We start from the raw sequence: 18,684 nt of genomic DNA, 5'->3' as shown, positions 1-18,684 counted from the left end.
GAAGAACTGCATTGCAGTCATTTTGTTTCAGATGCCCCATTCCATCAATGGATACAATGTAGGCAATGGACAGGTAGCAGTCCACTAGTAAATGTATGACTGTAATTAAAAACGTAATTTGCACATTACATTTATGTGCCATGAAGGGTTATGTGGAGCAGGCTCATTGCCCGAAACGTCGCCTATTGTTTCCTTCTCGGGCAGTGGGATTGACGCATGTGTTGAGATTTTGGTTGTTTCTGCATCACTGCTGACGCAATATAACAAAATAATGTACTCCCAGCAGTGTTATGTAACAAAAACTAACACTTCCTCTAATAATGTTTAATTAGTCTTATTCCCATTACAAGCCACGGGACCAACCCCGTATACACTTGCACACACGTGCTAGAGAAACCTAAGAACCCCACGCCTTAAGGATGACGTATGGAGCAATGACGTCACTTCACAGGGGAGTGGAGGTGTGACGCAGGGGGTGGAGTCTCTTGCGATTCCGCCTTTTATGGACCACGTGACACAAAGTGGGCGGGGGGTTGCGGGCGAAGTTGCGGTGGGGGTTGGGTCGAAGGGGTGGGGGCTTCCAGACCACGTGATTTAAAAGCCCCCCCCGCATTGAGTTTAAAATGCGGGACCCGGTCCGCGGGTCACGGGACCCAGGAGCACGTTGCTGGGGGTGGGAAGAGGCTTGGGACACGTGACTCACGTAATCCTATATTCTGGCGTTCGATTGGTGGAACGACGGATTAGTAGGCGTGGCTTAAATGTTGATGGGCGGAGCGAAGGAGGAGGGCGGGGTGGCAAGGCGTGGTTTATATGAGCCACGTGATCCAAACGTACAGCGTACGATTGGTGGAGTGAGGTTATAGCAAAAGGCGTGGATTATATTGCAGCGTAAAGAAGGGGGAGAAAGGTGGGGTAGGGGGGGTTGGGTTTTATGAGCACGTGACTCGTGAGCGTAGCATCCGATTGGTGAATCGAGGCGATTGAGGGGGCGTGGGCTAACCCAAAGGGGTGGGGTGCGCAGGTGGAGGGGGGGGCAGTCTAAGCCCAGGGCGCACCACGTGACCCCGGCTCGCGTTAGACGAGGAGGGGGGGGCGTTAGAAAGCGCGCGGTTTCTCCGCACAGCGACGCGTTCGTCACCGCGTTTCCACACGGACGGATTCATTACCTCAACATTGACCTAGGGAGAACAAAAACACACAACAGGCATGCTGGCGTTCCATTAGGAACGTCGCCGGTGTTTACAATTAAACCGACGCATTTTCTTTATTTATTTTTGTGAGAGGATTGAGAGGTTGGGGGGGGGGTTCAGTGTTGGCCGTCGAGCGGCCACAGCGGCCACCCTCAAGTTGCCGCGCGGCTTCAATCGCGAAAACAACAAAAACGTCTCAAATAAAACCGCAGCTATTAAGCCGCAGGAGCACGATACAACTGGCGAAGGAAGACGTTTTGTGGGGATTTTCGTTCTCCTGATTCCTCATTACTTGAATATTAAACGGAGCTGAGCTCAGGGGCGATGGAGACACTGATCGAGAAGCAGTGCGGCGCGCTCGAGGGTCTCTTCCAAGCCGTCATCAACGACATGAAGGTCGGTTCCTGACATTTCAACAGCTTCACACTCAACGAAATATTCGCAAGGAACACCCACGCTTATGTTTAATTCAAGGCGTTATTTGTTGTTGTTGCTGCTTTAGAATGGGTACAGTGCAAATGTTTTGATGGATCCGAAAGTGGCGGTAGTCGTCGTGAGGGCTCGCGTTTGGCTCCTCGCCACATTTTTTTCAAGGCTCCTTCTTTTAAAGAACACTTCACGAATCAAGGTTTATTCTATTTGCGTTTACATTTCATGTGGACGTCGCGGTGCATATTGTAAAAGTCTAGTTTTAAATGTAAATGGACCGTCGCTGCGCCTGAAGCAAAGGTGACGGAGCAGACAGACAGATCAGGGTTCTTGTTTTTAGTTGTTCATCTCGGCCTCAGGCCACATCTAGAGCGATCATTTTGGCACAGTTTAATTGATTATGGCTAATTTTTGGGCTGTTTGGATTTGATATAAAGGTCACGGCGAGTAATCTAAACGTATGGCTTGGTTTTTAATTTAAATGGAATGTCTGGCTTGACTAGAAGCAATAGAAAAAATAGTTTACATTTTGGGCACATTGGCCATCGGCCACAGTTTCAGGCCCAAATCTTGACCACTTTGTTAATTAAAGTTTATTTTATAACCGTGAACGATGGGATGGCAATTTGCTTAAATGCCATGGGGGTTTTTACGACTGTTACAATGCAATAGTAAAGATGGTAGTATATGGTCCTGCCTTGGATTATACAGCCTGAGACCAAGAATTCGGGCCTGCTTTGGCCACTAGAATCAAATAACTTTTATGCTTTAATTATGCTTTATCAATTCTACGTTGTATTTGAAGCTTTGATTCCTCCTGAGTAGCTTGTATACCACCCTATTCGAGGCAACGGTGAATCAGATTGTAAGGTCTAAGGTTTTGTCACTTGCTTTAGGCCAAATGTATATGGCCATTTCTTGTAAAAGAAAATGTTTTTGTATTAAAATGTACCCAAATGTTATTGTATTTAAACACGGTGTTGTTTTATTGACTTGACAGCCCTCGGATTAAATATACTGTCGTATTGTTCGCCGATTTAAATGGATAGGCTGTATAACATTGGCGGTTTTTGGGAGTGGATATGTTGACAATGTTCGTGCTAAGGACATCTTGCCCCCAGGCTACATTTAAGAGGGCTCCTTTTCAACACTTAGCTTAAATATTATATAATATATTCAAAGGTAACAACAGCCTTTGTTCGGATTTTGTATGTTAAGGTTTTTTGGCTTTAGAGTTAACTTTGTTTAATTTTGGGAGCAAATGTAATAATAGTCTGTGGTGTCCCTCCGAGGACCTTTTTATCCAAAGACCACTTTAATGAAGAATAATTTGGTCCAATTTGCTTAATTAAAGTTCACTGTATCCTTCGTGTAATATTAACACTTGCGTAAGTCCCCAGATATTGCCCTGGAGTTGTGCTCGTTAGGGGGAAAAACATTCAGGGTTAGTTTGTTCCAGAACTGACGGTCGGTGTTGTTTTATGAGGCCACAGGTGATCACAACGTAAGCAGTTATTGATGGTTTGGCCATAATATGTTGTTGACATTTACAACCAGTTTGATTTGTTTTTACTTTAAAATGGTGTCCACTCCCAGCTGTGCCCACATTGTGGAATGTATACGGGTAGTGGATATCGGTTTGGATATCGATATAATATACTGGTGTGGTTCAATGGAGTATTGATGTGGTCATGCTTAACAATATATTATATAAGCAAGCCCACCTTTATGATCTTTGCCATCAGCCATGATCAATCCACTTATTTGGTAAAATACATAAAGATAAGGAATGCCTGGCCGGTCAAGGTAGACTTTTGGTTAAAATTCTATATTAAAATAGCTTTAAAGTGCAGTATAATACTCAAGGGGAGTGGAGTTATTGGTGGGGCCGGCACCACACAATGCCACCTTTGTCGCCACGGTGCTTTACCTACAACCTACACTGGATACTTATTTTACCTGAAAACTACCTGGACGGAATGCTGGCCAGATTAAGATATCAGTGGCCACTCGTGTTCTTTTAGTATTACCAGCATCATAGTGCTGCAGACTGATCCCCCATGCAATTACTCTCCATATTCCATATAAATATACAAACCATATTAATTTGCATTGTTTTATAATGCTCTTTACACCGCTTAAACGAGTCACAAAGCACGTACGTACCGATTTAAGACATTTGCCTTGTCTTCACAGTCCACCTTATTAAACCCACGTTCCCCTGGGTTTAAATAAAGGGGTCTATTCATAGCTAATACTACTACATCTGCTAGTATGATTTATTGACACGAAATCAGCATTATGTGGCTGCTACCAGTAAGGGCACTAACCCTGACACTGAGCCATTTTCATTGCTTATCGTTAAAGCCTTCCGGAAGTGGCAACATTGATTGGTCTGTCCCCGCTACTATTAGCAGCTGGGATTGGCTGAATATCTTTTACATTCGGCTCTTTAGACTCGTATGGGATTAAGGGATTGCATTCTTTATAGTGTTGTGCCCTTAATAGAGTTTTTTTGGTTTAGAGCGCATAAATATAAATGTGTCGTTAAACCCGCGCCACCACCCGATGCAGCCAATTAGTAAGGTTTACGTGACAAACCGTACTAATTGGATGTGTTGGGTGGTGGCGGGTTTAACGACACATACATTTTTACTTACAGAAGTCATGGATAATATTGGTCGCGAAAGCCTACGTCTCATATCGTGTTGTCTGTTAACAATAGAGCGGCTAAGGCTAGAGTGGCATGCAATTGCAGGCATATGTCATTCATCTCAGGACATAACCATGGTGATCTAAATTACAATTGCACAATATTGTTTTTAATTCAGGTGTGCTTGCATTCCCACTTCCAAATATTAGAAATTTGGTCGACTGTGCAATGTTTTTGCACAACGCATAACAAATCAATAAGCTGAAGCACATGTTGAAGTGTAATTAGCTGTGTCCCACATTTCTAATTTTAATTGGCTGACGATCACAAAATCATGTTTCCTGCCTCTAATTATGAAGGCTTGATTCACTTGTGTATTCCATTCTGGACTAAGTAATGTTTGGGGGCTCTTCGACTGATTCCTAAATGCCAAAGTCTGGTGGTTTGGCTGATTCTGTCATGACTAACAAATTAGCTGCCTCTCCCATGTTGAAGATACACATATCCTTAGTTTATGAACAGAATATAATCATGCTTCTTAATAGCCTGCGTGTATATGCTGTGGCATTAGACGTGTTCTTTAAAGCGGTGTCTATTCTGAGCCGTCCTACTTTAGTTGGAATAATTTACGAACAGAGACTTTAAAATATTGGTCACCAAGCTTTGTTGTCAATGCAATGATTTATAACAATGCAGGAGTGAATCGCAGTGACATCACTGGAGTGCCCCAGACTGATTTTATAGTTTTTTACTATGAATACAGCTTCCAACTAATGCCAGACAGTCTGAGACACAGCCTAGGTGTGTATCTGCAAAGTGATAGCTGTTTGGTTTTTGGGTTGCGTCTTCCTTATATAGATTCACATTTTTTATAAATTCAGGGCTCCGCTACTGATAAATAAATCTGTTAGCACCACGGCAGTGCCTCTGAGGCCATACGTTGTTGGAAACATGACCAAGAATACTTCATTGTACGAGTAATTTATTGTTGGGTAAACCCCGTGGGTGTTTTCCTGGTTGCAAGTTTCCAGGGCTCACCATGTAGCCCCCCCTCCACTTTCTTTACCCATTGGAGGTTATGGAAACATGAACGGTTAAATGTTCTGGCCATTTTCTAGAGCCTTGATAAAAAACACATTCAAGGAAGTTATAAGGAACTGTTTTACTTTTTTATGCTGAACTGAATATTTATGGCCTTACATTTTATGGGTATGCATTTTACTTGATGGAAAAACAAATATTAATCAGACATCTTAGGCAGTATACACTTGTACAAAATTCTGCTGTACTGCCCTATGCTGCCGACAATGTGCCTTTAACACCTATATATGGTGATCACCCTGCTTGACTTAAGATGTGACCACGTCGGGCACATTCCAGGTGATTTATTCATAGGCAAATTCACAGTAGTTTCAATAAAAGAGGTTTATAGATTACACTATGCAACTGACTGCTATATTGCACAACTACTGGCAAAAGACCATTGTCATATTCTTCACAAAGGTGTTCTTACAATACGTGGGTGTGTCGAGGTAGCTCTGTGTGAACTCCAGGTGCCTTCCGGTGAAACCAGATCTGTCAGCAAAACCGCAGATCGTTGCGAAATAGTTGCAGTGCTGTGCCCTTCAAACCGTTATCCATATGCCAAACAATTTTTTTATTGTTCTGTATGTTTTGTTCAAAACAGGGCAGCTACCCAGTTTGGGAAGATTTCGTCAACAAAGCCACAAAGCTGAACTCACAGTTGAGGTGAGTGAGAGCGCATATGCACCCTTTAACATTTAGCTGCGCTTATGAGTGCCAAATGGGAAAGAAATCTGCCAAGTGATGCATGGCAGCAAATTTAGTAGAACTTAATGTGAAGTGTAGTGAAGTAAATTACTGTATCGGCCACAGTATTAAACTATGACTTAGCCTCTGTAGGCTTTTCAAATACACTACTATACCTAATAAGTTATTGCTTCAATTAAACTGCATTGGTTAGAAACAATATTTAAGTTTTACTTCATGGAAACACCCTGGAATGCCTTGTAAAAATGTAGTTGAACTGATGGGTGCCATTGCAGTGGCAGCTTCTGTACAGCTGGGGCAATAGTTAAGTGTCCTTGAAAAATTAAGTCTTTGAGGCACCTCTCACATTGGACCCAGAAAGGCAAGTGGTTTTCTTTTGACAAGTTTCCCAGCCCAGTAGCAAGTGAGGCCCTCAGCCACTGGGGCACTTGCATCACTGAAACCCGAGCCCTGCCATGCCTATTGAGTACCCTGCCATCGATGTGAAGAGTGGCTTTTGAACATCGTGGCTTTGTTATGTCCCTCGCTTTCCAAGCTCATATTACTTTGGCACACTGTAGCGTGCCCATGTGCCTGTGAACAAACATGTGCGAGAGAAGGCTGTGTGTGGTCGTGTCATCTGTGTTGAAGTCTGAAGTAGAGTGGACTGTGGTGATTCATGTTATATTAAGTGGCTGTCCCTTCATCGATTCCCAAGTATGCTAAATTGCATAACATAATGCAGCACAAATCGCATGAGAGGTTTTACAACCCAACTTATCGCATAACATTTGGTCTGTCAGAAATGCATTGACATTACACGGTACAAAGTGCCCTATCAGACATTTTTAGCCCTGACCTTTTCAGTTTATTTGGTCAGCGCCTTTGTAGAGAGCAAACAGATGCTCAGGGTGTATAATCATCCACATTGCATCAGCCCTGAGTTAGGTTCCAGCCCAGGGTTAAATGATAGTCATCATGCTAATGGCAGAGATTATTGACAAATCTCACACGTGGTAAGTGTGGTGGGTTGGTGTAAATCGATGATGTATAAACATCATGGGACCTCCTTTGCCAGTACCAAAATATGATAATAGGGTTTTCCCCTCTCATCTGGCAACAAAACAGGTGTTAAGATGTTAAAACACCAAACTGAAACCTTTTACAAGGAATCATGTCTACATTAACCACAATGCTTGTGGTCAGAATGCAAACAAAAAAAACATACTCTGATAATATATGCATTGTCCTAGAAACTGATTGGTCCACACCAGAGACAGATATTTCTTTTGAGCCTGTAGAAAGTGCAGCGTTGACATCTGTAAATGCCATATCACATGTGTAACTTTTTAGCTTGAATAATTCTTACAGTTAATACCATGTTAACTCAATGCATCACTTTTATAAAGCTTTCTGCTTGCATGCTATGCGTGCTATGCAGGCATATCCTGGCAGTTGTGCAATCGGACAAGGATGTGTGTGGCAGTTCAGTAGACAAACAGAGAACAGCAAACAATAAAGTGGGCACAACGTTGTACTTTTTCATTGTTACATTTATGAACCTTATGGCTGTACCCTAGGGTACCACAGTACCCCGGCTCTCGCATAATATCCGTGATGTAATCATTTTTACTTGTTGATGGTCGGCAATGTGGCAATCGACTCATCTCGACGAGCTGTACACGATGCACTATGGTGCATTAGAGCATTCAGGATTTCAGCGCAATCGTCCTCGCTGCGTTTGGACATCATGGAGTAGCACTGATTTCGCATTGATTGGTACCCCAGTCCAGGAGTTAAGTACACCCCTGAAAAAAATAGTGTCCCAGAAAGAAATGATTTAATTGCCTCGGCCATTTTGTCTTATTTGGTACCCCGGGGTACCGCCATAAGGATCACGTGTCCCTATATAAAGGGTTCCGGTTCTCTCAGCGCGCATCAGTTCACTCCCCTAATACACAAAGCCAAGGTTGTGGAGTCATCAACCAATGGTTGATGACTCCACAACCTTGGCTTCTTTTGACCATCCTTTCCAGTGCTGGCTGATCGGTTAGTTCAGTGCAATGCCACTGATAAAGAAATAATTATTTTTATGCAGCACTGTGTTACTTTGGTGCATTCTTTGTGTTGCCATGCGTTGTGCACCCTATGCGTTTTTTGGTCACATGTAAAACTTTGCAATGCACATTTCCTGTAGACTCTTTTTTGTTGCTAAAATCCTTCACGTGTGAAGTTTTTCTCTGATGTTGGACTATGCTTGATACTACGTTTAGGACTTTGATTGGGCAGTGGGTGCACTACCTTCATGCAAAATTTGTGAGTGGCAGAAAGAGAACCTTCCTTTTTATCGCGGTTGTTGCTGTGATTTAGGACGACGACGGTGGCAGTGGTGGCGTTTCTTGATGCGTTTCAAAAGGTGGCAGACATGGCGACCAACACCCGAGGTGAGGCGCGTTTGTACGACGCGGACATGGCCTTCGCGCCACCCTGCTGTGTTGCCGACGCTGCAAGTGCGTGCCTTGGGGTTGGCGTAGTCAAAGGGCTACTTCAGACCGTGACAGGGGTATTAAACTGAGACGAAGGACGTGTATTTGGTAGTCGAATATCAGCAGACATCACAAGTGTAACCTGTTCTTTAATATGTCGGTGTTGGATCAATATCAGGGTGGTGGATTCAGCAGTGTAAAGCTAACTATGTGTACATGGACAGTCTGTGAATCCATTGCTGGATGAGGGCTACCCCATGCCATGTGGGCAGTGGGGTTAATTGATCATACTTTTCCATGCGAATTTTGACTTAAAACTTTCATGACTGCAGGAATTCATATTCTATGGTTATTTCGGTAAAGTTACGTAGATAGAAAAAATAATAACAAAAGAATAAAAATGAAAATAAAGTGAATAAAAAATAAAAAAAATATCACGACGTTTCGATCGCAACAAAAGCAATCGTCATGAGGAGATTATTTTTTATTCACTTTCTTTTCATTTTTATTCTTTTATTGTTATTATTTTATCTCCATGCGAGTCTTTGGGTTGGTGGGAGGAGTAGAGAACAACAATGGTTTATTATGCACTGCTGTCTTTTGCACACCGCCTACTACACCTACTTTTTGGGCATGGTGGTCACTCATCCAAGCAATGTGCAGCTTAAACACATCTGCTTAGCTTCTTTGGTCTGACAGGATCAGGCATATTCCAGGTGATTTGTTAATTCGCAAAGCTAACCGAAATGTTTATAATATGTCTACACTCAAAAATGATAAACCTTTGTTAACTTTGACACATTCATTAGTACACCCATGCAGTAATTGATGTCTCGTTTTTTTTTAAATGTCATCAGAGATCTCTGTCTGGTCTACAGTACTGATAGCAAATCCAACATGTATGTGGTGCATAGATTGAAAGTGGCAGCTTTTGTGATAATAGAGAGGGCATGAACCTGATAAGTTGCTATGATGGACTTTGCTTTTGACAGGGCTGGCTTTTTGCCTTCTTGTAATTGAGCATTTGGCAAATGCTTGTGGAGTATTCTTATCCCTCTAAAGGGGCATAATCATTCTACGTAATCGTGGTATTACAAAAAAATTGCTGCAATCGTATTTAGGCTGGTTACTTTGAAAGGGGCACAAAAACATATATAGATCAGGGAAAGCCCAACACATCCCATTATCCCCATGTCTGTAATTATTCAGCTTTAATGGCTAGCCATGGCACAAGCTTGCAGATTGGGGTCTTCCCCACACTGTGCTTGATCCTGCGTTCACAAGGCTAGTTTATCCGTCATTGGTGCAGTAGTGCTTGCAGTTGACATGCGCATCACTGAACTGCTTTGTTTAGAGTCTCTACGTTTTTACTCCTGCAGTTGCCTTGTAATGTTGAGATAGGTAGATCGATCACCTTTATTTATAACAAAGTTAGGTCCTCATTCAGGCCATGATTCTCTTTTACAAGTCTTGTTTTATGAGGGAGAACTGGTGCTGAGAGGGTTGAGTAGATAATGGAGGTTAGTTAAATAATTTGTAAGAGCACAGTACAGTACTGTTAGGGTTTAGAATTTGTTTAAATATCACCATGGCTCAAAGCACCTTGTATTGAGATCGTTTTGCATTTGTTACTATGTGAGAATGGGGTTGCTCAGGAATGGGAGGGAATTTTAAATGTCAATGTGGAGAAAAGGTTCAGGAGTTATGACTGAATTATGGTACAGAGAAAACCCCATTCCGGCAGAGGAGAAGGAGAAAGTTAAAGACTGGCTCCTTTCTGTACTCGTGTGCTACCTTTTATTTGTTAAATGAAATAAAATAGGAAAATAAACCTCTATTTACATCATAAAAAATAAATATTACATTTTGATGGACTCTCACCTTGTTTAAAAAAGCTATTTTGGCTTTTGTAATTGTAACCATCGCAACCAAGTGTGTGTAAGGTTAATTATTTTTCTAAGCCAATACTTGAATGCCCCAGAAAAAAATATTTTCCTTCGTGTAAACAGCATATTTTGCTTTCATTAATGTATACATATTAAATGTTTAACAAACTGGAAAACCAGAATACTTTTCTGGAAGCTTTAACTCAATGTAAAGTATATTCTGTCAGTAGAATTATATCATAAACTGTGTACACGCACAAGTATATGTCTATGTTGTGTGCACTCAAATAGTGGGACTTTGCAATGGCTGATGAGACTATAAATGCTGCCTTGTAAAAAACAACTTAAAGTGAGACGCATTCAGTGTTGGATGTAAGCCCAATCAATTTCTTGAAATGTGATATTTCCATTGGGTTTGTGTTAGCGGTCAGAGTATAAACCGACCCGCCCAGTTAATAAAAATTTTAATTTGATGTTAGCTATGGAAATAGTGAGTCTGCAGTTAGGCACCACTTGCCCACTGCCACCATGTGTGTTCATTCAATCAACCCTTTAAGAGTAGGTGAGGGCCCATGGAGAAAGGGTTTATATTGCAGTGAGATCTGGTACAAATAACATTGTATGAATGTCACCAAAAAATTTAATATAATGTGTACAGCACTTTAACAGTTCACTGCGTGATGAAGGCCTCCCCACATTACTTTAGTCGTAGTTTGGTGAAAGTGGGGTCAAGCCAGGTTTAGATATCACTCCCCACTAATGTTCGCCATGGCCAGGAATCAAACTCAGGTTACTGTCATCATCGTGCAATGTGCTAATCGCTGTGCCGCCGCTGCACCATAAATTACTAAAATAAACTTTTTATTTTACTTTTTATTTTACTAGGTGAGGCCCACTGAGCTGTATAGATCTTTTTCAGCAGCGACTTGGCCACACAGCTCAATGAACTGGCTTATTTGGAGATTAATAGCAGTCAAATACTCTAAATGAATGTTACTCATTTTGTAAATATAAGTTTAGTGAAAATCTCTACTGAGCCAAATGTGGATCATTGCTCATTTAGGTGCAGACCCTGTGCAGATGGAAATCCTACAGTCATATGGCAGTGGTGAATCATGAAATATGTTTGTGAAATGTATACGCTGCATACCATATAGACAAGACTGACAGTTTAAAACACAGGTACAACTTGTGAAAAACGCTAATGTAGAGACAATGTAATTATTAAGTATTGTATCCAATTGAACATTTGTTTAGTTTACAAAACATGTAGAAATGCAAAATGATCGAGCAGTGAAGAGACTTGGCCCTTGTTCTAATTTAATAGTTAACAGCACATGTTCTGGGTTCAATCTTTCAGTCCTTGTGAAAGGCAAAAATGATCTGTTCCAGATTTTGAGACCTTCACATCAACAGGATTTATAATACAGTGAATTTGACTTCTATGGTGTATGGAACAACCTTTATGTTTTCACTTACCTCACTGGAAACTTCTGATGTCCGTACTCTGTAAAAAAACGGTGAGATCACTTTTTGTTGACCATTGCAGAATGAAGGTTGATCCTTTGGGTGGCGTGAGGAGTTTTAATTTGTTAAAGTTTCGACTTTACATTGTGTGACCTCACACGAATCCAGCTTTGTCCGTATTTTACCATGTTATTACTGAGTGCAGTGTGAGCAATCACAGAATGAGATGCTGCTTTTTAATCGGGAGGCTTAAAACCTGACAAAGTGGATAACTAAAGCAAAACAACCAGCCATTAGGTAACGGGAAAGTAGAAATTCAATTAACATTGACAGCACGTGTACATTTGTTTAGGAGTATTTTTTTAAACATAAATTGTCATTGTAAGAATACGCCATTATTTATTCGCATTGATTATATTATATGACGCTTCGCACAGCTGCTGTCACCTTCTGCCTTTCACACACAAAGCTGGTTGACATCCAACGTCAACTTTGCGCACCATCACAGGGATGTAGCTACGACCCATTCGACTACCTTGGCTGCCGGTGCTGAGTAATATGGCGCTTCCTCACATTTTGCATGAGGAAGTAGCGGCCAAGATGGTGGACTTCACAGTGGACGTTAAAAGTTCCTATGAAGTAATTCCCAAAAGTAGGCCATTGTATACCTGCGTCATGGTTAAAATGCATTTATTTTAGCACCCATAATCCTCCACGACAGTACATAAAGAGTGTTTATACGTCAGGTTTCTTAAAGATTTTTAAGGAACCGCAGTATAAAGTGTCATCTCCAATTGTCTGTCAATATTCCTGCCATCTATCTTGAAATATGGTAATTTTCTGAAATGTTAGTCTGTTTTGTATTATTCTTTAGGCAGTGTTAATGGAAAATATGAGTTCTTTGTTTTGAAAATATAATTTACATTGGTACAAGACTGTTGCTCTATGAAAAGCAGATTGCAGATCAGCTCATGTGGGAGCAGAAGCCCTTGTTTCTAACGCCCTCAAATTATGGAAGTGCTCTTGAGCTGACGGTTACGGAACCTCACTCTGATGTCAGGCGTGCCCATTACGGGTAATTGAGTGATGGACATTTTCGTTTTCATAATTTCCGCTGTGCTCTTGAGATTTAATCTCTAAACTGCGTACTGATGTTGAGTCCGCAGGGGGGAATGTAGCGTGGCATGGGTTGATGGCACGTTGTGGCGCTTAATCAAAGCACAAGATGATAACAAGACTCTCTTGAGCACCTTGTTTAGAGCACCTTAAATTCGAGTGATCTCCATGTGATTACATCTATGACCATGAGAGTATGGCATGCTCTTTGCGGGGCCATCATCGTTTCTATTGGCCAAACGGAAGAAAAACAGTACAGTAATGGTCATTCAGAATGGATGCCTTACTGATTGCAATAAATTGGAAAACTCTAATAACAAGAACCAGTGAAATGAATGAAAATGAGCAATGAATGATAATTACCTCCATTGCTGGTCACAAACCATTTGCTGAAATTCCATGTTACTTTGGCACCAGTCTCTCTACAAAGACGACTAATATTAACTTTCAAATAGCAGTGCCCAATTAATTGCCCTATATGGATGATGGGCTGAGTCAACCGTAGACTGGGTATAAACTCACCAGTCTGAATGTTGGATAAGTGCTCTACAATGCTACCTTCTAGCTTGATATTTTTTTAAATAATTTTTTAAACGTAAAATAAATAAGGCATTTGTTGAGGAAAACAGTGGCAGATTGTTGTACAGAAGTAGGCTGCGATACAGCTATATGTCCGCAAACAAGACCTTACGTCGCTATAGTAACCATTGGCCAGCTTTTGAAGGCACATCTCCTCTGAATAAAATAAATCCAGTTTTGTCATCTGTGATGTCTAATCTTTGATGAGTTACGACTTTTTACTTTAGCTTTTTTGTATCAAAAAGGAAGAGCTACCACACAGATTTCTTAATTAGTTATTTTTGGGGGGGGGGGGACGAATATCCTTCATGGCTGCTGTGAGTGGTGAAAATTACTTTTTACAGCCACTGGATACTGCAAGCACTGTACATCCTGCTTCAATTTAAGCACCGCAGCGAGCCCCATATTCTACTGGGAACCTGGGAGTGCAATGTAAAATAGCAACTTCTGTGTTGGTTGCATTCTTTTGTGGAGCCTCATGATTCATTCGAGCTGTGTCCCTCTCACATGAATGGCCGATGCCCTTTCTCCCCAGAAAACAGGGTAATTGTCCGTGAGTTTGCAGACAAATTTAGCTCCAGCGCTGGCACATGACAGTGTGAATAACGACATTTGGTTATTTACGTGCACACTTTAGCGGATAGAAAGTCCCATCAAGGACACAGTGCTTAATTAGTAACAGTTCCTTCTCACTGCATGATTGTGTGGGAGCTGCCAGGGTGAGAGGCTTTGGTTAATGGTCATGTGTGTAGAGGCCTGCAAAATATTGTATCAGTGGAGTGTCTGTTTGCACCAACAACAGCTTTTCTCACAATTGGCAATTGGCAGAGCTGCGTGGCCAATGATCATCAGCAGCAGCCTCAGAATTTTTTTTTTTCTGAATGTGAAGTGCACATGATTCACAAGTTATAGAGCATTGGGTGTCGTGCCTGCTTCTCGGAAAATGGAGGCAAAGGACATTTTACAGCCGAAGCTGTATGGCTCCGGGCTTACAACACTCTTCTCCAAACCACGTTGAATTGTGTGAGCCTGTGGAGCGAGTAGGGCGCTGTTTGCGCACCGTGATTGATTCAAATGTGCGATTTCCCTTCCCCCACAGCACAAATAGACACGGCTCACAAATGCAGGTCCCTCTGCTTGCTTAGTAAGTAGACGTTAATTGAAGAGGTTTAACCTTCTCTGCTCCAAAGGCATGCAAACCCTTGTTTTCTAAAATTAATTCAAACTTTGCGCCAGCTGCAGCATAGATTGCAGCACTCTACAGATGTGTACAATTAACCACAAATTATATACCTTCCCTTACAGCAGGCTCTCTTTGAGATTTCTACCAAGTTTTCCTAAGACTCCTTAACTTCATTAATCTCCCACGGTGGTGGGTAGAATTGAATGTAAATGTGAATTGTTTCTAACAAGAGTTGCATGCTCACAACAAATGGTGCTTGAGTCTCATGACTTTTTGCCTGGGTAGCTTTTCAGTTCGATGTTTATCCTTTCAGAACTAGTAGCGATAATTCCTGTCAACTTTTTGTTTCTGTAAAATGGGCTGTTAACGTCTGCTGCTTATCCAAATGGTTTATATAGATTTTTCACGGTTGTAAAAATGGCTGCAATGCTGTTAAATACTGAAATTGGAATTTTAAGGATAGCCTTAAACACACAAATTGCAGTGTTTCTGTGGAAAACATTTTTGGAGTTGGATTGCCCTCGCATCTGCAAGCATTTGACACGTAAAAAATGATTTGTTGTAGTTCATAAGTTTGTAACAATTGATTCCAGACTTGAATTCCTTGACCACTCCATGACCCCGTTATTGAAAAGACTCTCACTGCTAATTTTGGCCCATATCCAATTGCTCATTCTTGTTTTTTATATAATTGAGAGCAAACACTTGAAAACCTTATATCTGTAACATTCATACATTGATTATTATATATTGTTCTACTCTTTAAATAATAAAAGCCTAGAAGCCTTTTATAACAACTGCTGTCCATCCACAGGAATGACTTTACAATATATCTCTCCTTTATTTTGGTGTTTAGCTCAGGGGTTTAATTAAGATGGGATCGGTCGACTACCCACTTATTCTATAGCTGAACTCAAAGTCATTGGGCAAAATCTTTTACATTTTCCAGGATAAATTTACAGCAATCCAGAAGCTTATCCCCCTTTGAGCTACATCAAAGCTAAGCATGCAAACTACACGAGCAAACGTGATGTCATGTTGGGGTCCACACTCTTCTATATTTCTTGGCTTGCATTGTATGCACACACAGCATTAACCAGTTATCGTGATTATTTTAAAGTAAACATCGTGAAACGTATGTGCCGGCCGCAAAACATAATTCTGATGACACAGAAGCACATTATATGGCCGTACTTTATCCCCCTCCCCTCCCATTGGCAAGAGCCCCCAGTGAGCGCGGCTGCCGACTTGCTTTGGGTGCTGTGTTATGAGCAAGCCAGACATGCCTGGGTGTGGCAGTTCCGGTAGGCAGCTTGCCCAGGAAAACCGTGCGGGTTTTTCCATTGGGCTTTCTAGGGTTACCCCTTCCGCTGGAAGCGTGATTTCTTGTGCGCACACCCCTCTCACGGAATGGAATGCGCCACAGCTTTGTTGCTGTTGCTTCTGCCTCTGGCTGCCTACCCATATGGCAATGGTGCAACTGGTCTAGACTCACTCTTGGACAAGTATTAATTTTCAAATGAGAGTTTGTTGTTCCTTTCAGGTAGTCGATCTCTCATTGATTTCTTACCACATTGTCCATTCGTGTGTTAACGACTGAGTCAGTATGTCCAGAGTGAGATTCAGTTCCCACATCTGCTTTGTCAAATTAGAAAAGTGAATTTTTTGTAAAGTGGATGTAAAATACCCTATGATGATATGGGTAAGTGCTGGCAGTTATTGTACTCTAAAAGCCCACTTACCTACACCATTATTGCCAAAAACTGTTATTCCTTGTTCTGGCAATTATTTCTACTTTTCATTGGACTTGGCTTGTTAATTGACTTTTAAATTAAGGGTTATTTTCTTATGAATACGATATAAATAGAATGAGATGATTGTATATGGACATGGGCCAAACTAATCATTCTCTATTTGTGTTTATGGTAAACTTTTTTCCCACTTTTTATAGAAGATTATAATGTCAGGTCACGTGTTGATATGAAGCCATCGATTAATTCATTTGTCTTCGGTCTGTCGAGGAAATAATCCTGGTACACACGACAAAAGTGCTTTGTTTCTAAACATTGCACATTCATATTAAGGAATTAAGCTAAAAAAAACCCGCAGTGAAACAGGTGTTCACATCACATTGCATGCTTTGGCAACATTGCATATCCAGAGTCTACTGGAATGTCTGGAACCTGTACATACAGTATATAAACGTATACAAATGCACGCGAAAGCACTGAAGAGGGTTTGCACGTTTAATATAGGACGTCTGGTGCAAAAATAGGAATGTTTCTTATTATGTTGCAATTAAGCGCTATGTGCTATAAAACATGTTCTTAAAATGGCTTGTCATTGAGGCAAGCGTGGTTCGTTTCCTAAATAAAAGTAATCCTTCGTTAATAATGTATAACTGCTTTATTTAAATATCGTTTTTTTTATTTTAAGAACATATTTTAACCATCTTTGCAATTTATATTCTATACATAACATTCTAATTGTATTCTGTTTGGAATATCGATAGCATGCGATGAGATAAAGATTTCCCCTTATGGATACAATCACAATGAGTGGTAACATCACATAAGTGTCAGACAACGGCTCTATAATGGTGTTACAGAACTACATGCACTTTTGGTAGTTGCTTCGTTTCAGGCCTCTTATTCACACTGCATGGCAAACATTTGATTTAACCCTCCGACTTTTATTTTATTTCAAATTGTGCAATCAGCACTACATGGCATGACGTGTCCATAAAGATGGTGTCTGTGGGCCTTGTGTAAGATATGCAATGTGGTCGTGATGGATGACTAAACCTTTTTGGTTCTCGTGTGGTTTTCCTGTTATGGTATAGCTGGCATGTGGTCTCAACACTCCCACTTGCAGAAACATATGAAGTGTTGTTTAAGCTGCCATGGAGAGGGGAAACAAATAAACCATCATTAACCGTATTTTGAATTTGTCCGTTGGTGCATAGTTACCGAGAGTAATATTTTTCTTGTTCAGCATGGAAATGTAAGTGTGCTTTGAGTCATCCATATTTGGAGAGCACAAATGTAGAAATTTGCACACTTGAATAAAACTAACTCCTGTGTTTGAATCTCTTTGTCTGTATTCTTGTCATTACGTTTGTCCTTCATATGGATTTTTTAGAGTTTTTTTATTACTCGTAGTCTTATGTTTAACCAGGAAGGTTTTGACCTAGTTTGAATCCTCTTCCATGAGTATTTTCTTTATAATGTGGAAATAAGCCTAGGGAAACCCACACACACTCCTAAGAGGGGATAACACAAAACATCTGCAGAAAGGCCAGAATTCTATTTGCAGTGGTGCCTCCTATACCTGGCAGCCATGATCATGATCATGTTTGCTAGCCACCATGCTCTGCCTCTATAAAGCTTTGAAAATCATGTGTGCATGCTACACCATGCTTTAGATTTCTTTGATTTACATAGGTGGATCTTATAGTGCCCAGTTATGGCCTGTTGGCCATGTGTTGTTAATATTGATTGCACTTGTAAAATGGTGCATACGCATTCTTGTGTGTAGCATAACATACACACCTTTTTCTGTACATATAATGAAGCACAGCCTTGTGTTTGCACCACCCACGCTTTCCCAAGAGCTGCATCATATGTGCTAAAATATTCTTTGTGCTACATGCTGTTATCTTCATGTATTGTCTTGCATGGTGTTTTATTTTTCGATTTAAAGCTTTCGTGACTGCAGGGATTCATCTTCTTGGTTCTTTCGGTAAAGTCACGTAGAAGGAAAGTAATAAAATAATAAAAAATATTATGTTTTATTTTTATTATTTTATTACTTCCCTTCTACGTGACTTTACCGAAACAACCAAGAAGATGGTGTTTTATGTTGGTATTATATTGTGTCCTGGCACAATAAAGTGTCAGAGTAACTAAATAACACACAGAGG

General features: G+C 40.9%; 1 protein-coding gene across 7 annotated transcripts in view; it reads left to right on the top strand.

Moving 5' to 3' along the window:
- The first annotated feature begins 1,077 nt into the window (after nt 1-1,077).
- The window catches only part of LOC144946760 (protein MTSS 2-like), a 77,743-nt gene continuing 60,136 nt past the window's right edge, over nt 1,078-18,684 (top strand). For all 7 annotated transcript variants that reach the window (XM_078875920.1, XM_078875915.1, XM_078875919.1 and 4 more), the window contains exons 1-3: nt 1,078-1,589; nt 5,963-6,024; nt 8,416-8,489. In XM_078875920.1, the coding sequence (XP_078732046.1) occupies nt 1,518-1,589; nt 5,963-6,024; nt 8,416-8,489 (208 nt within the window). In that variant the 5' untranslated portion in view covers nt 1,078-1,517. The remainder of the gene's footprint in view (nt 1,590-5,962; nt 6,025-8,415; nt 8,490-18,684) is intronic.

This window comes from Lampetra fluviatilis, chromosome 42, assembly GCF_964198595.1.
Source record: "Lampetra fluviatilis chromosome 42, kcLamFluv1.1, whole genome shotgun sequence".
NCBI classification, from domain to species: Eukaryota; Metazoa; Chordata; class Hyperoartia; order Petromyzontiformes; family Petromyzontidae; genus Lampetra; species Lampetra fluviatilis.
This window is presented reverse-complemented; position numbering and strand designations above follow the sequence as displayed.